The 19,593-nt window shown below is 36.8% G+C and overlaps 1 protein-coding gene across 4 annotated transcripts in view; it reads right to left on the minus strand.

The window, feature by feature from the left end:
- kcnab1a (potassium voltage-gated channel subfamily A regulatory beta subunit 1a) overlaps positions 1 to 19,593 on the minus strand; it is a 124,211-nt gene that overhangs the window by 17,980 nt on the left and 86,638 nt on the right. For all 4 annotated transcript variants that reach the window (XM_041995456.1, XM_041995457.1, XM_041995454.1 and 1 more), the window contains 3 exons: positions 18,863 to 18,906; positions 8,553 to 8,590; positions 1,888 to 1,967 (listed from right to left, as the gene is read on the minus strand). In XM_041995456.1, coding sequence (XP_041851390.1) covers positions 1,888 to 1,967; positions 8,553 to 8,590; positions 18,863 to 18,906 — 162 coding nt within the window. The remainder of the gene's footprint in view (positions 1 to 1,887; positions 1,968 to 8,552; positions 8,591 to 18,862; positions 18,907 to 19,593) is intronic.

Here is a 19,593-nt window from a genome sequence, read left to right on the forward strand (position 1 = left end):
GATTTAGTCCCTGTTTCTGAGTTTTGATTCCCCTTTTTATTTGCCATTGTGCCTGGATGTCAACAGGTAATATAACATTTTCTTTACATCATTACGTTGCAACCTGCCTTTGTTACTCTCTACTCATCCGCTGTCAGTGCTGTGCATCAACGCATTCAAATGAATCTGTTAACTGAATTCAATGCATTTGTAAATAAAGAACCAAACTGCCTACATTTACACCGACTTCACACTTCATTACCCACCGTGCATGACATACTTCAAAATGGTGCAGTCCTGGTCTGAAATGGCAAGTTGAGGTGAATGGAGAGAATCTGCAAATGTGGTGTGCGCATCACATGGTTTTATGCTTATGATTACTTACGTGAATTTTACTTACTGTCTGCAAAAGATTATAACAGTAAAAATCTAACATTCCTATGCAAGTTATGTCTAACTGCACTATGTAAGCCACATCAACGTCTAGTTTGAATTGATATGGCATTAAATTATTCATCTAGTTTGAGAGGATATCTGCCACTAATAAAAAAAAGAGCCATTAGGAAGGGGCAAGACCCCCTGCCAACAGCCCCAAACGACCCAGATCACACTGCCTGCGCCTTTAGGGGTACGACATCCTAGCAACAGGTTAGATGGTTAGTTACAGGTTTCTCAAGTTCAGTCGTTAATTTTCAGTTTTGACTTAAAAGAACTGAATGAACTGAACTTTGAACTAGTTCAAAATTAAAATAATGAACTTTGAATTTAAACTATTCATTTTAAACTGAATGAACTGAACTTTGAACTATATGAGAAGCAGGAACTTGCACAACACTGTCCGTAGTTCCTCATCCAGTCAGCTCTCCCGGTTTATATAGTATAACTATAATTTTTATTTTATTTTAGTTTTTTGTTCTTCTCAAATAACTGTTGTTGGCCACAGGGCTAACATGGGGCCAACACAGGGCTGCACAGTGGTGTGGTAGTTAGCACCATGGCCTCACAGCAAGATGGTCGCTGATTTCATCCTCAGCTGGAGGGAGGATCAAACCTGGGGGGCAGTGGTCTGTCTGTTTGCATATTCTCCTCATGTATGTACGGGTTATCTCCGAGTACTCTGGCTTCCTGGGCTTCCTGGGTTAGGCTCCGGCTTCCCCGCGACCCGCAATGGACAAAACAGTACAGATAATGAATGAATGTTGTTAGCCATGTTTGGTCAGCCCATCGGCTTCTTTATTTGGGTTTCTGTTCTAGCATTCCCTGGATCCCTGCTTTGTCGCATTTGGTTTTGTATTTGTTAAATAAAGATTATTGGTTCATTTCACCTTCCGCTTTCTACATTTTCTTTGAATGTAGCAACATCCTACAATTTCAGTTCCAAGTGCCTTGTTTTACTTTGCAAGCATAGCGTATGGTAAAATGTTGACAATAATAATTATTATTTTAACATCAGTAATAACAATAGTAATAATTTCTCATCTTTAGGCTCACCCTTGTTGAGGTTTAAAATAATGTGTCTATATGAATCTGCATTGGATAGTTTTGAAGAGCATTATGAAATGAGTCACACTAAACAGAGAACTGAGTCAGGTTAGAGTCAGGTTCCTTATTTTTCCTTTTTGTTTATAGTGGATTTTTGTTTCTTTCTTGAATTTTCAGGTGATATTTTTATGTTTAGCCAAATGCTAAACTGTTAAACTTCGTCTCTGACCATCATTGTTCATAAACTGAATATCAAATTATCCCTACATGTTTAACTTAAAATGTTGTGATTAGTGTGTATGACATGCATGAGAAAAAATTTCCTGGGGGCATAGAGGAGCCAAACATCTGTATCTGATCCCATTAAAACCCTTTTAAGACTGCTATGAGCTGAGCTAAATTCAGACAGAATTATATGACACCCACCTGCCACCTGCGTAGACCTCAGCTGTGTCGAACAAGTTGACTCCACTTTCATAGGCAATGGTCATTAACTGCTCTGCAACCTGCCAAGTGATCACATGCAAACACACACGCACACAGAAATACAGAAAAATAGAGGATATTAAAATTCCTGGGTACAAAATGATGTTTTAATTTCTGTATTATTAAAGCTAAAAAATCACTCTTTGTAAAAGCCCTTCATGATTACAATAGCCATTGTTAAGCTGTAGGCCTTTGTTATTTCCATAATTTTAGTATAATTATTCAAATGTCAGAGACAAAGCCTTCCAAAACATCAATCAAAAAAAAAAAAAAAAAAAAAAAGGGACACCTCATCAAAGCAGTGCATTCTCATGTTTTATCTAAAAATCATTACTCGTGCATTTTAGAGGACTCCTTCAGAGCATGAAAATTATTAAACTGCAACACATCCTCAAACAAGAAATTCAAGACAGTGAACAAATTCAACATCAGACACATAAAGCAACAACATCTTAGCCGTGACTCAACAATATACAATCTCATTAATATATACATATATATATATATATATATATATATACAAACTCATCAGGAAGTATGATAAAGAGTGATAAATGAATCTTCTATCAAGACATGAAGCCTAATAGATTTAGAAGCTTTCGCTATAGACTTCAAATAGATTGTTTTAACCTCATTGGCCAGCTCTTTTATTCATACATTTTTATATCTAAACAGCTGAGTTTCCATCTATAAAGACAATGCCCTTACTCCTATCTGATGTTGCAACACACTTATAATGACCGGCTTTTGATGCCACAATCATGCAGCTTTTGTGTTTGGTTGTACTCTGTTTGTTGATGTGCAATCTTAATTGAACTTCTGGGATTGCAGAGTAATTACTTGCAGAAAGCCACTTGGCTGCACAACAGGCAGCAGTGTCAGCTCATTTTTAGTTAACTCGCACTTTGCTTAAGTGTGTGTGTGTTTAACATGTATTTATATTCCCCCACATTTCCGCAGACATGGTGACCATAAATCATAAGACCAAGATCCAATTTCCCTGTAGTTACTTGTTTTTTAATACACATGGACATAAAGGAATTCAAACTACTATCATTTCCCAGTAGGAACTGTGACGGTATAGGTCTGAGCACATTATATGTTAGTGTTACCATGTGTTTATAAATTGTATTTCTTTGCTGTTGTGTATATGTCTGCAAATGCACCATGGTGTGTGGGAGTGTGTGTTAGTTGCTGTTTCAGTGGTGGCAGACAGCAGAGGTGTTGTGTTTAGAGGAATTAGATAATCTCTCCCCTGAGAATCCGTCTCAGCCTACTCTCAGTAAGCAGCATAAACTGGGTTGTAGTCCAAGTGTATGATGATGTCAAATTATTATAAACTTTATTGATGTCTTATATTGGCTTTATAAACACAAGTAAAGTATAAGTAAAATAAAAATCAATAAACCTGATTCTTAGAAACATGTTTCAGTCAGACCACAGCTCCCATTAGGGATCAATAATATTTTAAAATGAGTTTTGAAACCATCCCTGGAGACAGACTTTTCTTTAGCCAATGCGATGTCATGTAGAAGCGACAGCCCTCACTAGACAAAATGTTTGCAGTTAAAAAAATCTCCTAATGATAAAGCTCCACATTTAAAAGGAAAGAAACACTACAGAAAAAAATCTTTGGGGGAAGTTAAATGTGTTTTTCATCTCTTGATCATATTATATTAACTATTACTAGATAGTTTTATTCTCCAAAGCCTAAAAATAAGCAGTGAAGGTGTGTAAGTATCTCAGTGCACCACATCAGCGAAGCACAGAGTTATTCTGTGATGCAAAAACAAACATTTCTGCTCTGGGAATTCATTGAAAGCAATACAGTGATCCTCGGCCTGTGTGCTAACAAGAATAAAATTAAAACTCGGAATCCTCTTCTTTGGTCTTTAATTCCTTCTACTCTGGCTGGTCTATACTGAAAAAAGGATTTGAACCTCTGGCCTGATTTGGCTCCTGGGCTGTATGTTTGACACCCCTGTTATAACTTCTAAAACACATGTACCAACCAATTCTTAGAAATGAAATAGGGTTGCTCTTGTGGCTGTCTGCCACTATTGCTCTTTCTTTTATCATCTTGAGATTTTCTGATGAGTTTTATTTGTTTTGAGACTTGATTGTTCTGCATTAAACCCCATCATGTCAAACCATCATAGGAGGGATCAATGCTACCTCGTTTTTTTCTATGTGTGTGTGTGTGTGTGCATGTCACATTTTACTGAAAGCTTCAAAATATCCTAGAGATTAAGGGGATACATCCCACAGTTAAAGCTCCCCTCTTTCTTCATTTTTCCATCCATTCATTTTCCTTTATTTAAAGTCTGTATGGGGATCTGTTTGGAATAATTTTTCATAGAAGTTGAGGCAGAGGATTACTGTGATGCCTGAGGCCACCTTGACAGAGTGAATGCAAGTCAAAGCAGGCTTGATCATCGCATTATGAACTTTAAACAGAATAATGAGATTTAAATATCATAATATGAAGCTATCAGTTACCATAGTAGGCTATAATTTTAGATTGATCCATTCTTTGAAAAAAGTGTTGTCTGCTGTGCATGCCTGTGAAAAAATGAATACTTTGCATTTCCACTCAGTTTAAGAAGATTTTAATCGGACACCTTCCATCGGTGAGAACTACGCCATTGTCAGAGGAGAATTTTCTCCCTTTCTCCTCAGAAAGCTCAGAGGGCAATAAAGAAAAAAAAACTGAAATAAAGCAGGAAAAAAGCTCCTTCAATCTGAGCCCTGGGCAATCACTAAGAAAATGAGAGAAGAGTGGAAATTTTAAGTTTGATAATATAGAGGTAAAAGTAAAAGAGGCTTAGAAAAGACAATATAAAGAAAAATGAACAGCGTGAATAGGCAAAAAGGAAATTGAAGATAATTAAAAAGTAAGTAAACTTATAATAGATCTGTGCAATGAAAGAAATAATGAGGGCTTCAAGAGTAGAATGAAAAAGATACACTTTTGTCAACATGTTAAGAAAAGTGAAGAGAAGTGTTACTCCTTTAGTTTGGCAAGTCACTGTCAAAAAGAGCTTAGTGACAGTAGCATGATCAGAAAGTGTATGATGAAGCATCACTGCTTACTCACTGACTTCTAGACATATTTAATGGACTGAATGTGACATATGGCATTCAGAAGGAGAGATACTTCTAGAAAGTCAAACACAAACTGCAGAAACCATTTGTTTAAAACAAGCACATACTGAACATAAAACACATGCACCTTTACCCTCACCTAGAGACAAACACTGAGTCACTGTAAAGCTGCAGGAACACCTGGGTGGCTATGCCTCAGGCTTCTTCCTTTGTGGTTATTCTGGGGTGCAAAAGGTGGGAAAAATGGATTCCCAAAGATGGAGGAATTACGACAAGAAAAATATTTTCTGTCTCACAACCCCAGAATCAAGGCTGCAGTAGCCTCCCACATACAACCCACACTGACTTAAGAGAGGACATCATGACTGTGCTGCCTCTTCAAAACTCCAAACTTGCTGCATCAGGATACACTTACTTCAACTTCACTATGATTTATTGATCCACTTGTACCCTTTTTAAATAACTAAGTAAAGTTTACTTTTTGCCCCAGAGTTATAAATGTTCTATATGGCTGAATGTGAAGACAAGAATGTTTAGAAACTAACTGGTAATGCATTCCTGACAGGAGTATATTAAAAGCTGGTTCTAGACTTTTTTTATTTATGATTTATATCATCCTGGACAAAAAGGTATTAATTTATAAAATATTCATGAGTAGATTTAATAGCAAATAAAGAAAATAAAAAGAAACTTTCATACTTTAGCTTTGGGTTGTGTGGAAGTCGGTGTGCAGCTGTCACATGCTGTATTTTTATGTGTAAGCCAGGATTTGTATTTCATAATGAGAAGAGAAATACTGAGCTCTAATGAAGGATGTTAAGTCACATGATGTCCATGACATTTAACAGGGCAACGTGGGACATTTTAACCCAACAGATCTACATGTGATGGTGTTCACTTAGATCTTCAGATCTCATGGAATTACTAAGTATTGCATGTCTTCTGAGAGCCCCTCATTCAGCAGCACCAACGCCTTCTTCTCATTTTTTTTCTTTGTCTGCTGAAAGCTTAAACATTTTCCTCAGCACTGGGTGAATCATGTAATATTGAACCCTGATTCTGTGAGAGCCCACCACTTTGTCCCTTGTGAATCTCAGCTGTTCACAAGTTGCCTCAAGTGTATGATGAATACCAGTGACATTGGTAGTCACTAGGGACATTCAGAATAATGAAGTAGAAAAAGGGCGCTAGAGCTTTGAGGGTGCCAAGAGAGTTGACAGCACTACACCCTGAAGCAAGAAATCTAATACTGTTACATAAGCTTACTGTTTCTGTGTCCTCCGAGATGAGCGTCTGTGTTGCTTTAAATGTGTGTGCATATGTATATGTGAGTGTGTGATGACCAAGGCCAGGACCCCAAGAGCAACATCAGAGCATATTAATGTCCATCAGCAAGAGCATACAGGGGACCTATGTTAACATATGAACACATGATGAGTTGCCTTACAGTTTGTCCTTTATGATTTGTACAGTGGTCTTTGGATGTTAGTAAAACATATAACTCATAATGTGTCCTGAAGTATCTTCACGTTTTCCTATAAGTCCCTATAAGGTTTAAAAGAAAATAAAAAACAATCAAACTAATAAAACCAAAAATATGATATATTTATTTCCAAGTGCAAGTAGGATGTGATGCTTCACTCTCAGTTTCTAGGCAGCAAAAGCTGCATTTGAATATGTCTAGTAATTGTCAATAAGTCACAGTAAACAACTCGTTCAGGTCCTTCCAAAAACGTGTCTATTAAGATTAAGATCAGCTACAATGGCTTGTGAGGTTATAATTACTATGTCCTACTGTATGATCCAAACCACATCACATGCCAAAACATGTTGTATTTATAGTGGTCCAAAGAGCAAAGCATTGCACTTTTACAGTTAAGGTTAAAAAATGCTTCTGACTCATTTCTCTTCCTTAAAATAGAGATGCAGCTTGGGGATGACGACATGACAATGTTGACGCTCAGTGTTTCACCACATCTGTCATGATGTTATTTTCTGACATCTTGCATCCCTATCATCCTGATGTAGCCATTAAAAACGATCAGTCTGGCCACAAATGATTGGCACGGGGCAGATGGAGACATTAGTCGACAAAATTCCAGACAAGAATCATTTTCCAAAATCCTTTCACTTTTCTTCTTTACTTTCACTTATGAATAGTTAGGTCTGGACCAGGGCTCACCAACTGCTGTCCTCGACGGCTGCTGTTTATTGTGCATTGCTTGCCTTAATATCTAAAGACATTTTTCCATCGCCAACATTTATTAACATGGCAGAAATATAGACCATTTATTAACTATCAATTATCAGTGTATCATAAAAATTTAGTGTGGTGCATAATGTGGCTCATCATGCCAAAACACTCTAAAAAGGTTGTCATTACTTATATTTAGAAATGAAAAAAGACCTGTCTTCTTTAATAACAGCATGAATAAATGTGACTATGTGAGGAATAGATAAATAAATAAATAAGCTGTAGATGAATACAGCATTTGGTATTAAAACTTTGTAATTCATCCAACCATATGGTATGATAACTACAGCATCATCTCTTAAAAAAAAAACAATGCAACAGATGTCCCACAATCACAGTGTTTTAGTTCATGTATCACCCTATTTGAGGTTTGAAACTGTTTTAACCCTCCCCCCGGGATATTGTTGCTCCACTCCATGTGACATGATCCAGTAGGTAGCACATGTTTTCCATGCCTGCAGTATGAAAACTTATTATCGAGAGTCAAATGACGCCACTGTTTTTGATAAGCTGTTAAATAAGCGAACAAAGGGATGCCAGCTTCTCTTGGCATGCAGCTTCCTCATTTTCTAGTTAATTTGGAAAACATTTTCAGTTTAGCACCATTTTTAGAAGCAGTTGGTAGCTGTTTGATTTGCTGTGTATTTGAACAGTGCAGTGCCTGAAAGTAATCAGGTTTCCCATTAAATATGTTACTTTCTCATCTGTATGTGTATATTAGGATCACAGTTGCAGCTCTTCTTTTACAAGCAGAGGTATCAATAAAAAAAATGTTTAAAAAATCTAATCCACTGTAGTTAATATAACCATTGTTTGCCTATTATTGATAATACTGGTTGTTATTAAGTCCACAGATAAAGTTAGGATATACGTAATTGACTTTTTTTATTCTCTAAGCAGTTTGTTATATTTCCTTCTCATTATTGATAAAACATAAGCATTGTAGACAGCCTCTTGTGTCACAGAGTCCACTGAATCTTGAAAAAAGTTGAATTTTGACCATAATAATATCAGTTTATCTTTTTCTTTTTTTTCTTTTTTTTTAACACTCCGACCATTCATGTTTGGACTAACCTATAATAGAAGATTAAGCACACATATTTCTATCCAAGCTAATTGCTACTCACTGTCTATACTACAACATAAGTTGATAAGATATCACAGACATCATATCAACACTATAATGCCATTAATGATCAAATGCTTTTCAATTCAAACGTGTAAGATCAGGGAAAAGACTTCATACCTCATCTGTTATCTGTCCTCCAAATGTCACCCATGTACCTGGAAGGGACACATAAAAAGAGACATGTCATCACCAGGCAACATTTCTATCCTGCCAGTGTCTCTGTTTGTATGGGTTTGACATCCTGAAGTAAACAAAACTAATCCCCAGGCTACAACACCAGTTGAGCGGGGCTGTTAAACTCCCAAAAGAAAAATCTGTCCAATTTGGAGCTGCAGCTCAGTACTGTGGGATCACCTTGTGTGGGTTTTGTTTTTACTGACAACTGTTACAGTTCTATACAGTGTATTTAGACGATATGGCCTTATTTTTCCACATGTGCATTTTTCTGTGTATAGGTACAATGAGAGCATATTTGTCTACAAATTGTTTAGGACAACATGCCCTGAGAATAATGCTACTAAGGCTGGAGACGACCATCCAGAGAAGACTCTAAATCCTCAGTACAGTTCTCAGTGAAAATGAATATTGCTTCATTGTGGTTCGACAGTCTTTCTCATTCAGATTGTGTCAAAACTTTGCAGAAGGAGCAGCAAAGTGTTTTTAGTGTATTGAGAAGAAATAGAGGGGAAATGTAGTCTAGGAGGTACAAGAATGTGGAGCTGAAAATGTCTTGTCCAGCCCAAGTAAACAATGGAGCGACAATAAATTTATTAATTCTCGGGGTTTCAGTTTTTACTTTAGTGTTAAAATCTAATGTGGTTTTCATCAGAATCTGTCCAGTATGAGCAGCTGCAGAAGCAGCGAGATATTCGACATGTTGCTGTACATTGTGTCATACGTCTCGTATTTCATCCTGCTTTTTGATTCATGAGGGTTTGTCTTGAAGATCTTCAGCTGCAGATTTGTTTGTATTCTACTGCCAAAAAATTTAATTCATAACCAAATTATATAACAAAGTTACCCGTTAATCAAGAATTAAGTAATTAATAGCCCAGTTATAAACCAACAGTATAATTAAAAACAATAGAAAACCTTTTCAGTGTCAGGTTTCTACTCAAGAAGAGGAAGAGGTTGAAGCCTTTCAGCCTTTCTTCTGTGATTCATTCATCCTACTAACCATTTAATGGTTCTTTATTTGGTAAAGTTGATTAATTCACATCAGGTCAAGAGACTCATCTCTTCTCTTTGCCCTCTATTTCATCCACCTGTTGAGTCTTTCATCTGCCATTGTCTTACCCAGCATGTGCCCCAGTGCTCATAATGTCTCACCAAATGAACAGACAGTTCCTTCTCTGACTTTGTTCATCTCAGCCAACTGTCATGAAAAAAGACACAAATGAAAGAGCGCAAAACTATCTGCTATTCTCAGCAGACAGGGTGTTATAATACAGAGCTCATTATTCTGCCCACTGTAAATTAAATCTCAGTAGAATTAAGTGCAGATGACCCCCTAAGGATGCATTGGATCTGTTGGTGCCTACTATATATAGTAGGACTATATATAGACCATATATAGACTAAATGAGACTATACTATATATAGTAGGCAGCTATATATCTTGATCTTATAATTCTAATAAGTGATCATTTGTGTGTTCCGATCCACACATGCATGTTGTTTGTCTCTGTGTCTGTGTTAAAGTCAGTTTGAGAGTTTGTATATTGATGTGAGTGTCTGTATTTGTGTGTTCAATCATCCCTTTAAGCCGATTCCAGTGTGGTGGAAATGTAATCACAGCTGATAATGTCCAGTTGCAGCTCTGAGCTTTGTGTCTGAGGCTCAGCGTGGGATGAAAAACCCTGCAGAGCTCTAATGTCAAGGCCACTGCTCTTCTTGACCCAGCTCGGTTTTCTCTTTGATGGAAATTAAAGCCCTGCAAACAACAATCCACTCTTTTTACTGGGAGCTGCTGATGGAAAATGCTGGAAGTGTTTTTTTTTTTTTTTATGTTGTTATACAATAGTAAATCTGATCAGACTTCAGCAGTGCCTCAGAAAGCTGAGAGGTGTTAAAGGCAACAAGTATGCTCAAACTAATTCCCAATAAAGCAGCCTTTGAAAATATAAGATTCATATTATAAACATTCAGTCTTTTGCATCTGCTCGAAATCCTGCACCTCTGGGTGCAGAGTAGAGACTGCAGTCCTGTCCTGTATAGTATGATTTAGATGAAGCCTTTCACTGCAGCATCTCACTTCAGATGACCGTCTAACTCTGTTTTGTCAACATTTCTAGATATTCTGGTTTTAAAACTAAGTCATGACTTATGTTGGATTGTTTAACTCATTTCCAGATTCAACAAAATGCTAAAGCAATCAAGGCGAGTGTAGATTTGTAAAACTCAGACAGATTTTTAGATATTATAATGATATTTAAGGCAGTTTGGCTTGTTTATGGTATCACACAGGTTGAAACTAAGCCAGTATCTTTTGATTGTGCAACATCTCTCAAGCACACAACACCAGAACATATTAGCATTGTGTTTTTTGTTTTTTTTGTTTTTTTTTTTTGTAGTGCAAAACCTAATCTAAATCTCTAATTTTCCACATTAAATTTTTTGTTTTGACAGAATCAGATCAAATGTTTTAAACTAAAGTGTGTGTTCTTAAACTTGAAGACTATTCCTGGTATCCTCTTTTTTTAAACTCCACATACACGTAAATACAAGGACAAAACCATCTTCTCACTCACACCCACCATCCTTTGTGCCTATTTTCACTTCTGTTGCATGGTTGTCTCCTGTGCTCTTCTTTAAGTCTTATTGATTTCCCACCTCCCTCCTGTTCCATCCTTTCTGTCCTGTCTACTAATTATTGCTACTAGTTCCGTTCCCAAATGACAAAACAGGATCATTTATCGTTTTATTTTCAGTAGCTTGAAAAACTAATTGAGACGTTGGCATTCAAATTGTCATATTTTCCAGATGTTAATTGGAAGATCAACCAGACATAAAAATGGGAAGCAGTAAAATGCACAGCTGTGCAGGATGTAAAGAAGAGACACTTATCTGGCCTCCAGACTTTTCTTTTAGAGAAGAATAAAAAAACATGTCAATAGGAGAAAATTTAAAAGGATAAACTTTTAGAAAAGGGAAATACTACAAATGTCAGATCCCCTTAGTTCAACCAGTATAAAATTATTATTATTAGGACACTGGACCATGCAGCTGATGATTTTGAGGGATTAGGCTAAAGTGAAAGACAAAGCGCATTGAGTGGATATTGGTTCATTTTGTATCTGTCCTTGAGAAGTACCACAGTGATGTGTACTCTCGTCCATTCTCCTCCTGCCTTATATGCTGCAGGACCGCAAAATGTTCCAGAATTTATTAATCGATAATGCTGCATCAGTGCAGCAAGAACAGAAGAAAAAATACAGACTATAAGTGTTTGTTTAGTCTAAAGGGAATGGACAGAAAAAAGTCTTCATACTGAAATGCTGAAGCCTTAGATAATGCTAATCATGGATTCTGCCTTCTTCTTTTCTTTTTTTTTTTTTTTTTTTTCATTGTTTTGTCAGCAATTTCAGATGATTCTGCACACATGAACACACATAAACATTCTGTTTTCAATATTTCTAAATAATGAGCATCACTGGAGCCTGCAGATCCCTGCTGTGGTCACCCTGTTAGCTGTTCTCACTGAATGAAGATAAAGGATTATCTCAAGCTGCAGACCACCCATGCTGAGAGGATCTGATGAAAATCTCAATCACTTATTCAACTTCTATGTTCCTTTCTCTGGATATCTCTTTTAATCAATTCAGCTACCATTAACCATTGAGAAGCTTAACCGTGGGTAGACAGTGTTATTACGCATTATGAAGCATTTTCTGGATTTGAATTGATGTATTTTCAGATCATGTTGTGCTTGAATATGGAATAAGTTGACATATTGTAAGTGAAAAATAATAACTGATTGAAAATTGACTTTCAGATTTTGGCTTGCTGCAGTAATGAACAACAGATTGAATTTTAACCAGCAAGCAGTCGCTTTTAAAAAGACGATAAAATATTTCACTCTCTGGAGTAAAGGGAAAGCCGGCTTTAGTACTTTACTGCTGCACACAAAGCTGATTTCTAATAAATAAACAAATATTTTTCATTTGTTTACATTTGAGAAAAAGAAGATTCTTTCCTGTTAGTTTTGTTGATGCTTTGGTAAAACTGTATGCACTAATGTGAGTATGTAAAAGCCCCCCTGATCCTTCCTCGGCGCAGATATAACCCCTCCAAAAAACCTCCTAACAAATAACAGGCTGCTTGTAGCTGCAGCTGGGCCCTGAGAGAACGGTACCCACAGGGCCACGGAGAGAAGAGGAAGGAAGAAGCAAATATATTTTAAGAAGGAAGACGTGGGAAAAGGTAAAAAACTAAAGCAAGGGAGGAATCTAAAGTATTTACGTAAACATGTTGTCATGTGAATGAAACTCCACATTAGGTCTGCAGCTTCTTTCACTGTACACATGGAATCTCTTTGAAAAATTAATATGTGCAACTCAGGATAAATAAAAATGAGTTGTATCTTTGTGATGTGTTATGTTCACATGTAACCATGACAACCTGCAAACTGGTTTCCATGAGAGAGATGTCCTGTTATAAAGCAAACTCTTTTAGTGGAGGCACTGATAAATAAATTGTAAGTTCTATTCATCAATCGAATTAAAGCAATAATACAGTCTTTAACCTTTAAACTAAGTGCTTCTGACTTGTTTTAATAGCACACTGATAACATTCCTGAAGCTGTCATTGCCCTTCAGCAGGCTGAGGAACCACATTTCACAACTTATTTTTCTAGCCTGGAGCATCTTATTACAGCTACATCCTTTGTAACCCTTTAAAATATACGAATATTTTGTCTAAAACAGGTTTTTGTGGATAAAAGACTTGTTTTAGAAATATTTTACTGGACCACTTTTACTGGACCCTGGCTGATGTAACAGGACTGTGTTTTTTTCTTTTCTTTTTTTTTTTTTTTTTTGTAAGTTTGTTTTTTTTGCAGTATCATATATCACTGGAGTATAGTGTTGCGTCACAAAATAAATCCATTTGCGACTGGTCAGAAATAAGTGTTTCCTAAATCTACAGATTTGATAGTAACCCTGAATGGTGTCTATCATTCAAATCTTACAAATCTTAGCTTTCGAATGGTGTCTAACATGTGTAAGTGCTTAGAAGAGAGACTGAGTAAGATACATATTTATTTCTCATGCCTTGCCCACGGATGTCTGGTACCAACAGGTTAATGGCACTGATGCGACACACCAGCAACTGGATATCAACACAGTGGCCATTTTAAGCATGCACCATGGCTGATTCAGCAAAGAAATGCAAGAGCACATTATCAGAGGAAGTGTGGAAAAGAAAGAGAGAAAGGGACAGAGCAAGCGAAAAGAGAAGGGCCAACATCCGACTGACTTTTACTGGTTGGTGAGGGTGCAGAGAAGAGACAAGATGCCAAATTAAGTTTCATTAGAGTGCAAACATAGAAAGTGTTTAAAAAGTTTAAAAAATAAAACCCTTAAATCAATGTTTGGTGTGTAGAAACATTTGCAGCCTCAGTTATCCACTGTAGGTCTCCATAAAGCTTTTCATTGTATTTGGCAAGCTATCACGCTGTTCCAAAGATCTTGGAGAACTCACCTTGTGGATTTCTGTGTCTGTGTGTCAAAGTGATCCCGGTTTAATTTTAATAAATCGAAGCTCTGTGGGAGCCATATCATCTGTTGAAGGATTTTTGGTCATGCTCATTTTCTGACTCTGGCTTTGTTGTTAAATTCCACATGCTGGAAGATGAATTAAGAATATTTTCAAACCTCAATGATTATGAAGGGCAAGAGTTTAAACAGTGCTTACGTATTTGCACAGCACTTTATATCTATCCATGTGTATGTGCTCCTTCAGAGTCAGACTATTGCTGTGTCCTCTGGGTTTCATCCCCTCATATGCTGCATGTGTTAATGGAGAGTTTAGACAGAGAAATGTGTAGAGGAAGTAGGTTCATTTTAATTTTTTCTAACCTTGCCATATCATCAGGGCATCTGTAATCATGTTGTGTGGAATTTAAATTCATCTACCTGTGCATGTTTCCCCAACATTTACACAGCAAATGAGAAATATTGTAACATCTTTTTTTCACAGTTTGAATCCAATCATGCAAATTAAAGTTCTGCAGCTTTTTTCAACTAAGAAAGTAGTTAGCACCTTCTAGCTTTTATTACTCACTAAAAAAAGCTTAAATTTTCAGCATTGTTTAAGTGCACTTTGGCAATGCAGCTCTGATGTTGCTCAACAACTCTACACTTGCCCTCTCTGTTAGTGCATAAGAATAAAAAATCTTTATCTTCTGTTTTATTAAACTGAACATATGGAATAATGGATGTGTTCTGCATGCAGCTCAATGAGAGGTAGAAAATATGCTGAGACAATTCTGAACAGCAGTAAGAGAAGCAGAAAGAGGTATTATGTAAATGAAGCTGGTGCTGGTGAGACAGGGTTTCTCTCAGGGCACCATAATGCAGTTGCAGACTGGCTTTTTAGAGGAAACAGCTCTGGTAACAGTTGTATTTTCTGGTTGACATTCACACAACCACTGACATATAGAACCATATGATTATTCATTAATTAGCATGATTAAATGTGTAAAATGCTCTGTTCGTCTTATCTCTGGGTGTTTGCTGGAATAAATTTTGCAATAAGATCAAATAACCATGTAATAAATTCTCCCTCATAGTTTAGTTCACAGGAGCAGAATTTTTCAGCACATCAGGGGCGATCTGTAGTTGTATCTTACTTGTTGAGGATCATTAATCACAGTTAATAGGACAATGAAGAGGTGGTGGAGGAATAAAATACAAACTCCAACTGAGTGTGCCTCTTGAGAGGAATTTAGAAATGGTAACAACAGTTTATCTGTAAAGCAGCACAACACAGAATAGAATGGAACTTTATTTGTCATTGCAACATGAGCAATGATTTTACAGCCCACAATTTAAAGTTAGATGTACTTACAAATGTTCCCCAGTTCTCATTAGAAGAAACAGTGATGAAACAGATTTTGGAAAATTGGAGGATTTTTTCAAGGATTCCTGAATTAACTGAATATCACAGGTAGTCACGAGAATTAGACAGTAAATTTCAAGAAAATACATTGTAAATTACAGAATTATGTAATTATACCTGATATTCTTACCCTTTCATTCTCAGTTACTAGTTGCTTATTTCACTGGACAGCAACCTCACAAGAATGTTTGACTGTGAGACAATATCAGCACACACATTATCCTTATGTTTCTTGGGATTATTCCTTTCAGTTAAATAACGATGCACTGTTTTGCATCATACTCTTTGCTCTTTCCATTCTTCTTCTCCCCCAGCCTGCCTCATGTCTGCCGGAGGCACAGCATGCAGCTGGCTGCTGGCATTATACTGACCTTTTCTGCACTGAGAAGCTCAACCATTTTGAGTCAGCCCTTTCAGACTACTGTGAACCACCTGTGGCAGCAGTGCACACAGTTATCATGTGAGCCAGACATTACACCCTGACAAACAAAAATCCTGCAAGGCACCAAAGAGACTCTTTCGATGTCCCATACAGTCCCCATCACACCAGGGAAACTCATTTGGCTTTAGTTTCACGCTTGCTGCTTTTGTGTAACAGTGAATTCAGAAGCTTTTATGTAGTTCAGATTTCTTTTTATGACTGAAGTGAAACTAGACAACTCTTCTAGGGTTCTTCTAGTTTAAAACCATATAAATTATAATAAGGAAAGTTTTTTTTTCTTTTCTATTAAGGGACAAATGAAACAAACTATATATTATATAGTATATGCAAGAGCTTTACCCCTGAGTTGTATTATAACAATTTTAATTAAACTTACAGCAGATTCCTTCATGTAAGTTCAGCTTGAGCTCTTTAGGTAATGTAAGGAAGCTGAGTCAGCACAAGTAACAGTCATGCATGATTCTGTAGCAGTTTCTCAGAGATACAAGGGTTAGAGAAAGAGACTATGCAAAAAGTACAGCAAAAGCTAGTGAAGAAAACTTTGTCTTAAAATTCTGAGTAAGGTGTGTCTTTCAGTGAAGGTCAGTCTGTCTAAGCCAGCTAAAGCTTGTGTCCCACAACGCCCAATCCAATTTCTGATCTTAACCCTCAAGGGCCTCCACTGAGCAGGGATAACAACCAGCATGGTGGTTTATCTAATCCTAAAATACTGCTAATATCTCAACATGACTTTCAGCTCTGGTTTCTGAATGAGAAAAATCTAGATTTCTCCAGTGCAAAGCAGCTCTGTAAAAACGTGGCTAACACTGTGATTGCAATTAATACAATGATGGCAGTTGAGGGTTATGTTTTCAGATTTTTGTTTGCTTTTTGCGCAGCTTGGCTTAAAAACAAAAAACTTTAATATCTTTTCCCTGGTTTTAGTAGTCGGGAGAATACTGCTTGATCTATTATAACATATTTATCAGGGATACGAATGTGGAACAGCAGTAGTTCTACCAGCACGTGCAGTTTCGGAGAGTTTCTACTGTTTCTAAATATCTGTAATGCCTTTGTTTTGTGTAAAGCCCTTTGAATTGTCCTGTATATGAAATGTGCCATACAAATAAACTGCCTTGCTTTGCCTGGAAATTAGACTGTTTAAAGTAATCAATATTTCAAACGCAAACAAACTGACTTATCATGAAATCATGTATAAATTTACAACATGTGTGAGTGTAGTGGTTCACAGATGAGCTTAGAACAAACATTGCAGCACTGAAGAAACCTAAAACATTGGACTCATGAAGTATTGCTTATGAAATTAAACAGCAAATGACCTTTTGAAGAATTAATTTCACTTTAATTAGATCATTTAATGAATCATTTCTGCAGAAATAATCATTCAGATAAAGGCCCACCTAAATATTATTTATAAAGGGTCTACAAGCATTTACTGTAATATGTTTATCAGCATGTAAATGTCTCTAGATGTACAAGTGTCAGGGTTTGTATTTGGTAAGTGTGCAAATATTTATATCCTTCAGGTTTCTCTCATGTTTTATTTCTCTAAATCAGTTTGTGCATCCTGTCCCAGAGGTTATCCAATAACAGTAGAAGGAAACATTTAGTTAAGTTCTGTGAACACACACACACACACACACACACACACACACACACAAACTGCAGGTACTGTTTCAAGAGATCTTTATGATGGCAGAATTAGGAAAGCTAGCAGCAGGCTATATGTGTGTGTGTGTGTGTGTGTGTGTGTGTGTGTGTGTTGCCTTCTTCCCACTCTCATTCTAAATATTGAAGCCGCGTTGTAGGTGGTGGCTTTGACTTTTTTTTGTGTGTGAGAAAGGACCAACTTTTACCAGCCACTCACATTATTTATAAAGATACACACAAGACTGCATAAGCTTAGTCGGCACCTACACCTAATCAGAGCATGTGCAGCTATTTCATCTGATTTGCACATGATTCTGAATGAGGATGTAGAGGGAACATGTTACCAAAGTAATTAGTTTGATATGAAAAAGGTTGATAAGATATTCTTTTCAATAAGAATTTCTCAAATATTTTCTCCAGTTTTATTCTTCAATAGCCTGAAAACCTCTTAGACAAGCTTCAAGAATAGTTCTCCAGGCTTCTTTAGAGACATCTCAAAGCTTGTTTTTAGATTTTGACTGCTTTTTGTTCTGCTGTCTGTCAAGATAATCCCACACAGCATCAATAATATTGAGGTCTGGGCTCTGAGGAGTATTTATTACTCCATAAGACTTGTTGCCACTGATTTTAAGTCGAGATCATGTGTAATTTGACAAACCTTGACTATAAATACATTTTATCCATTCAGATTTTTGTAATTACATGCTGCTGACATTTGCCAAGATTTAGTTAACGGCTCACTGGGAATGCTACCACAGAAAAACTAAGAAACTAAGTGAAACTAAAGAAAAGGGAACAAATGATTTGTCTTTGCTACAGGTTGCCATTAACAGAGAGCCTGAAGAAACAGATTAGAATAGGTTCTTTGTTGAGTTATGTGTAAAAGCAGCATGGACTCAGCCCTTGGGTTTGGTGCCTCTTCTGTGCTTGAATGATTTATGGGTCAATATTAAGGAGCAAAAGAAAAACAAGCAACAAACAGGATTGGACTGAAAGGGTAAAACAGCAGCCTATATTCAAAGAAAAACAAAGCCTGGAGAACTATAGCTCAAGATGCCTTCAAAAGAAGAAAGACAGTCTGTCTCCTTAGGGAGAAAACAAAAGAAAAGATGGGCCACACTTCTCTTTTGTTACTGTTTTGTGTATTTCTTAGTTCATAGTTTTTATGTTAGTTTCATATCTAGGGCCTGATGAGGATGAAGCAGACATTACTCACCCAGTCCTAAGCATGATACTCTGAGTCCTGACTTTCCAAGGTTCCTGTGTGAACAGAAAAGAAGGAATCAGATGTCTCCTAAACCTACATGAACTTCAAAAGGATGCACATCAGCATCTTGTCACATATGGGCTATTTTAAAAAAAAAAAAGTCCCCAAAAGTAGATGATGTAACAGCAAGTAAATGATGATGGTGAGAGTAGTAAGGCCGGATGAAAGTAAGTCAGTGGGTTCTATTACTGTGACTAATTTCTTTCAAACCACACACCACATTTTATTGTGCTAATATTTAATCTTACAATGGGTTTAGAAACTTCTAGTTAGTTTACATATTCAGTTTGCTGTATAGCCTTTGGAAAATGTGTGTTGTATAGCTTCACTATCAGATTACAGTTTTGCTTGATGGTTGTCCTTACCGTCTATTCCAACACACTGTAAGTATCTATGTCATGTCCAGTCAAGCTTGAGGAACATTTATTGTCCTGTCATGTCAGCTTTCTATGACAGTGTCCACTGAGCAGAGGACACACAAACACACATACACACACACACACACACACACACACACACACACACACAAGTTCATGCAGGAGTCCTTAACAGGGCACTGCAATGACGTCCATTCATGGTGGAAAGCCTGACCCAAACCTTTATCCTGAACTCCGTTCAAACCCCACCTGCAATTCTATTTAGCTGAATTTCTGCTCCAATAAAATGAAGTAAACTCACAC

Source organism: Melanotaenia boesemani, chromosome 9 (genome assembly GCF_017639745.1).
Source record: "Melanotaenia boesemani isolate fMelBoe1 chromosome 9, fMelBoe1.pri, whole genome shotgun sequence".
In the NCBI taxonomy this organism is placed as follows: Eukaryota; Metazoa; Chordata; class Actinopteri; order Atheriniformes; family Melanotaeniidae; genus Melanotaenia; species Melanotaenia boesemani.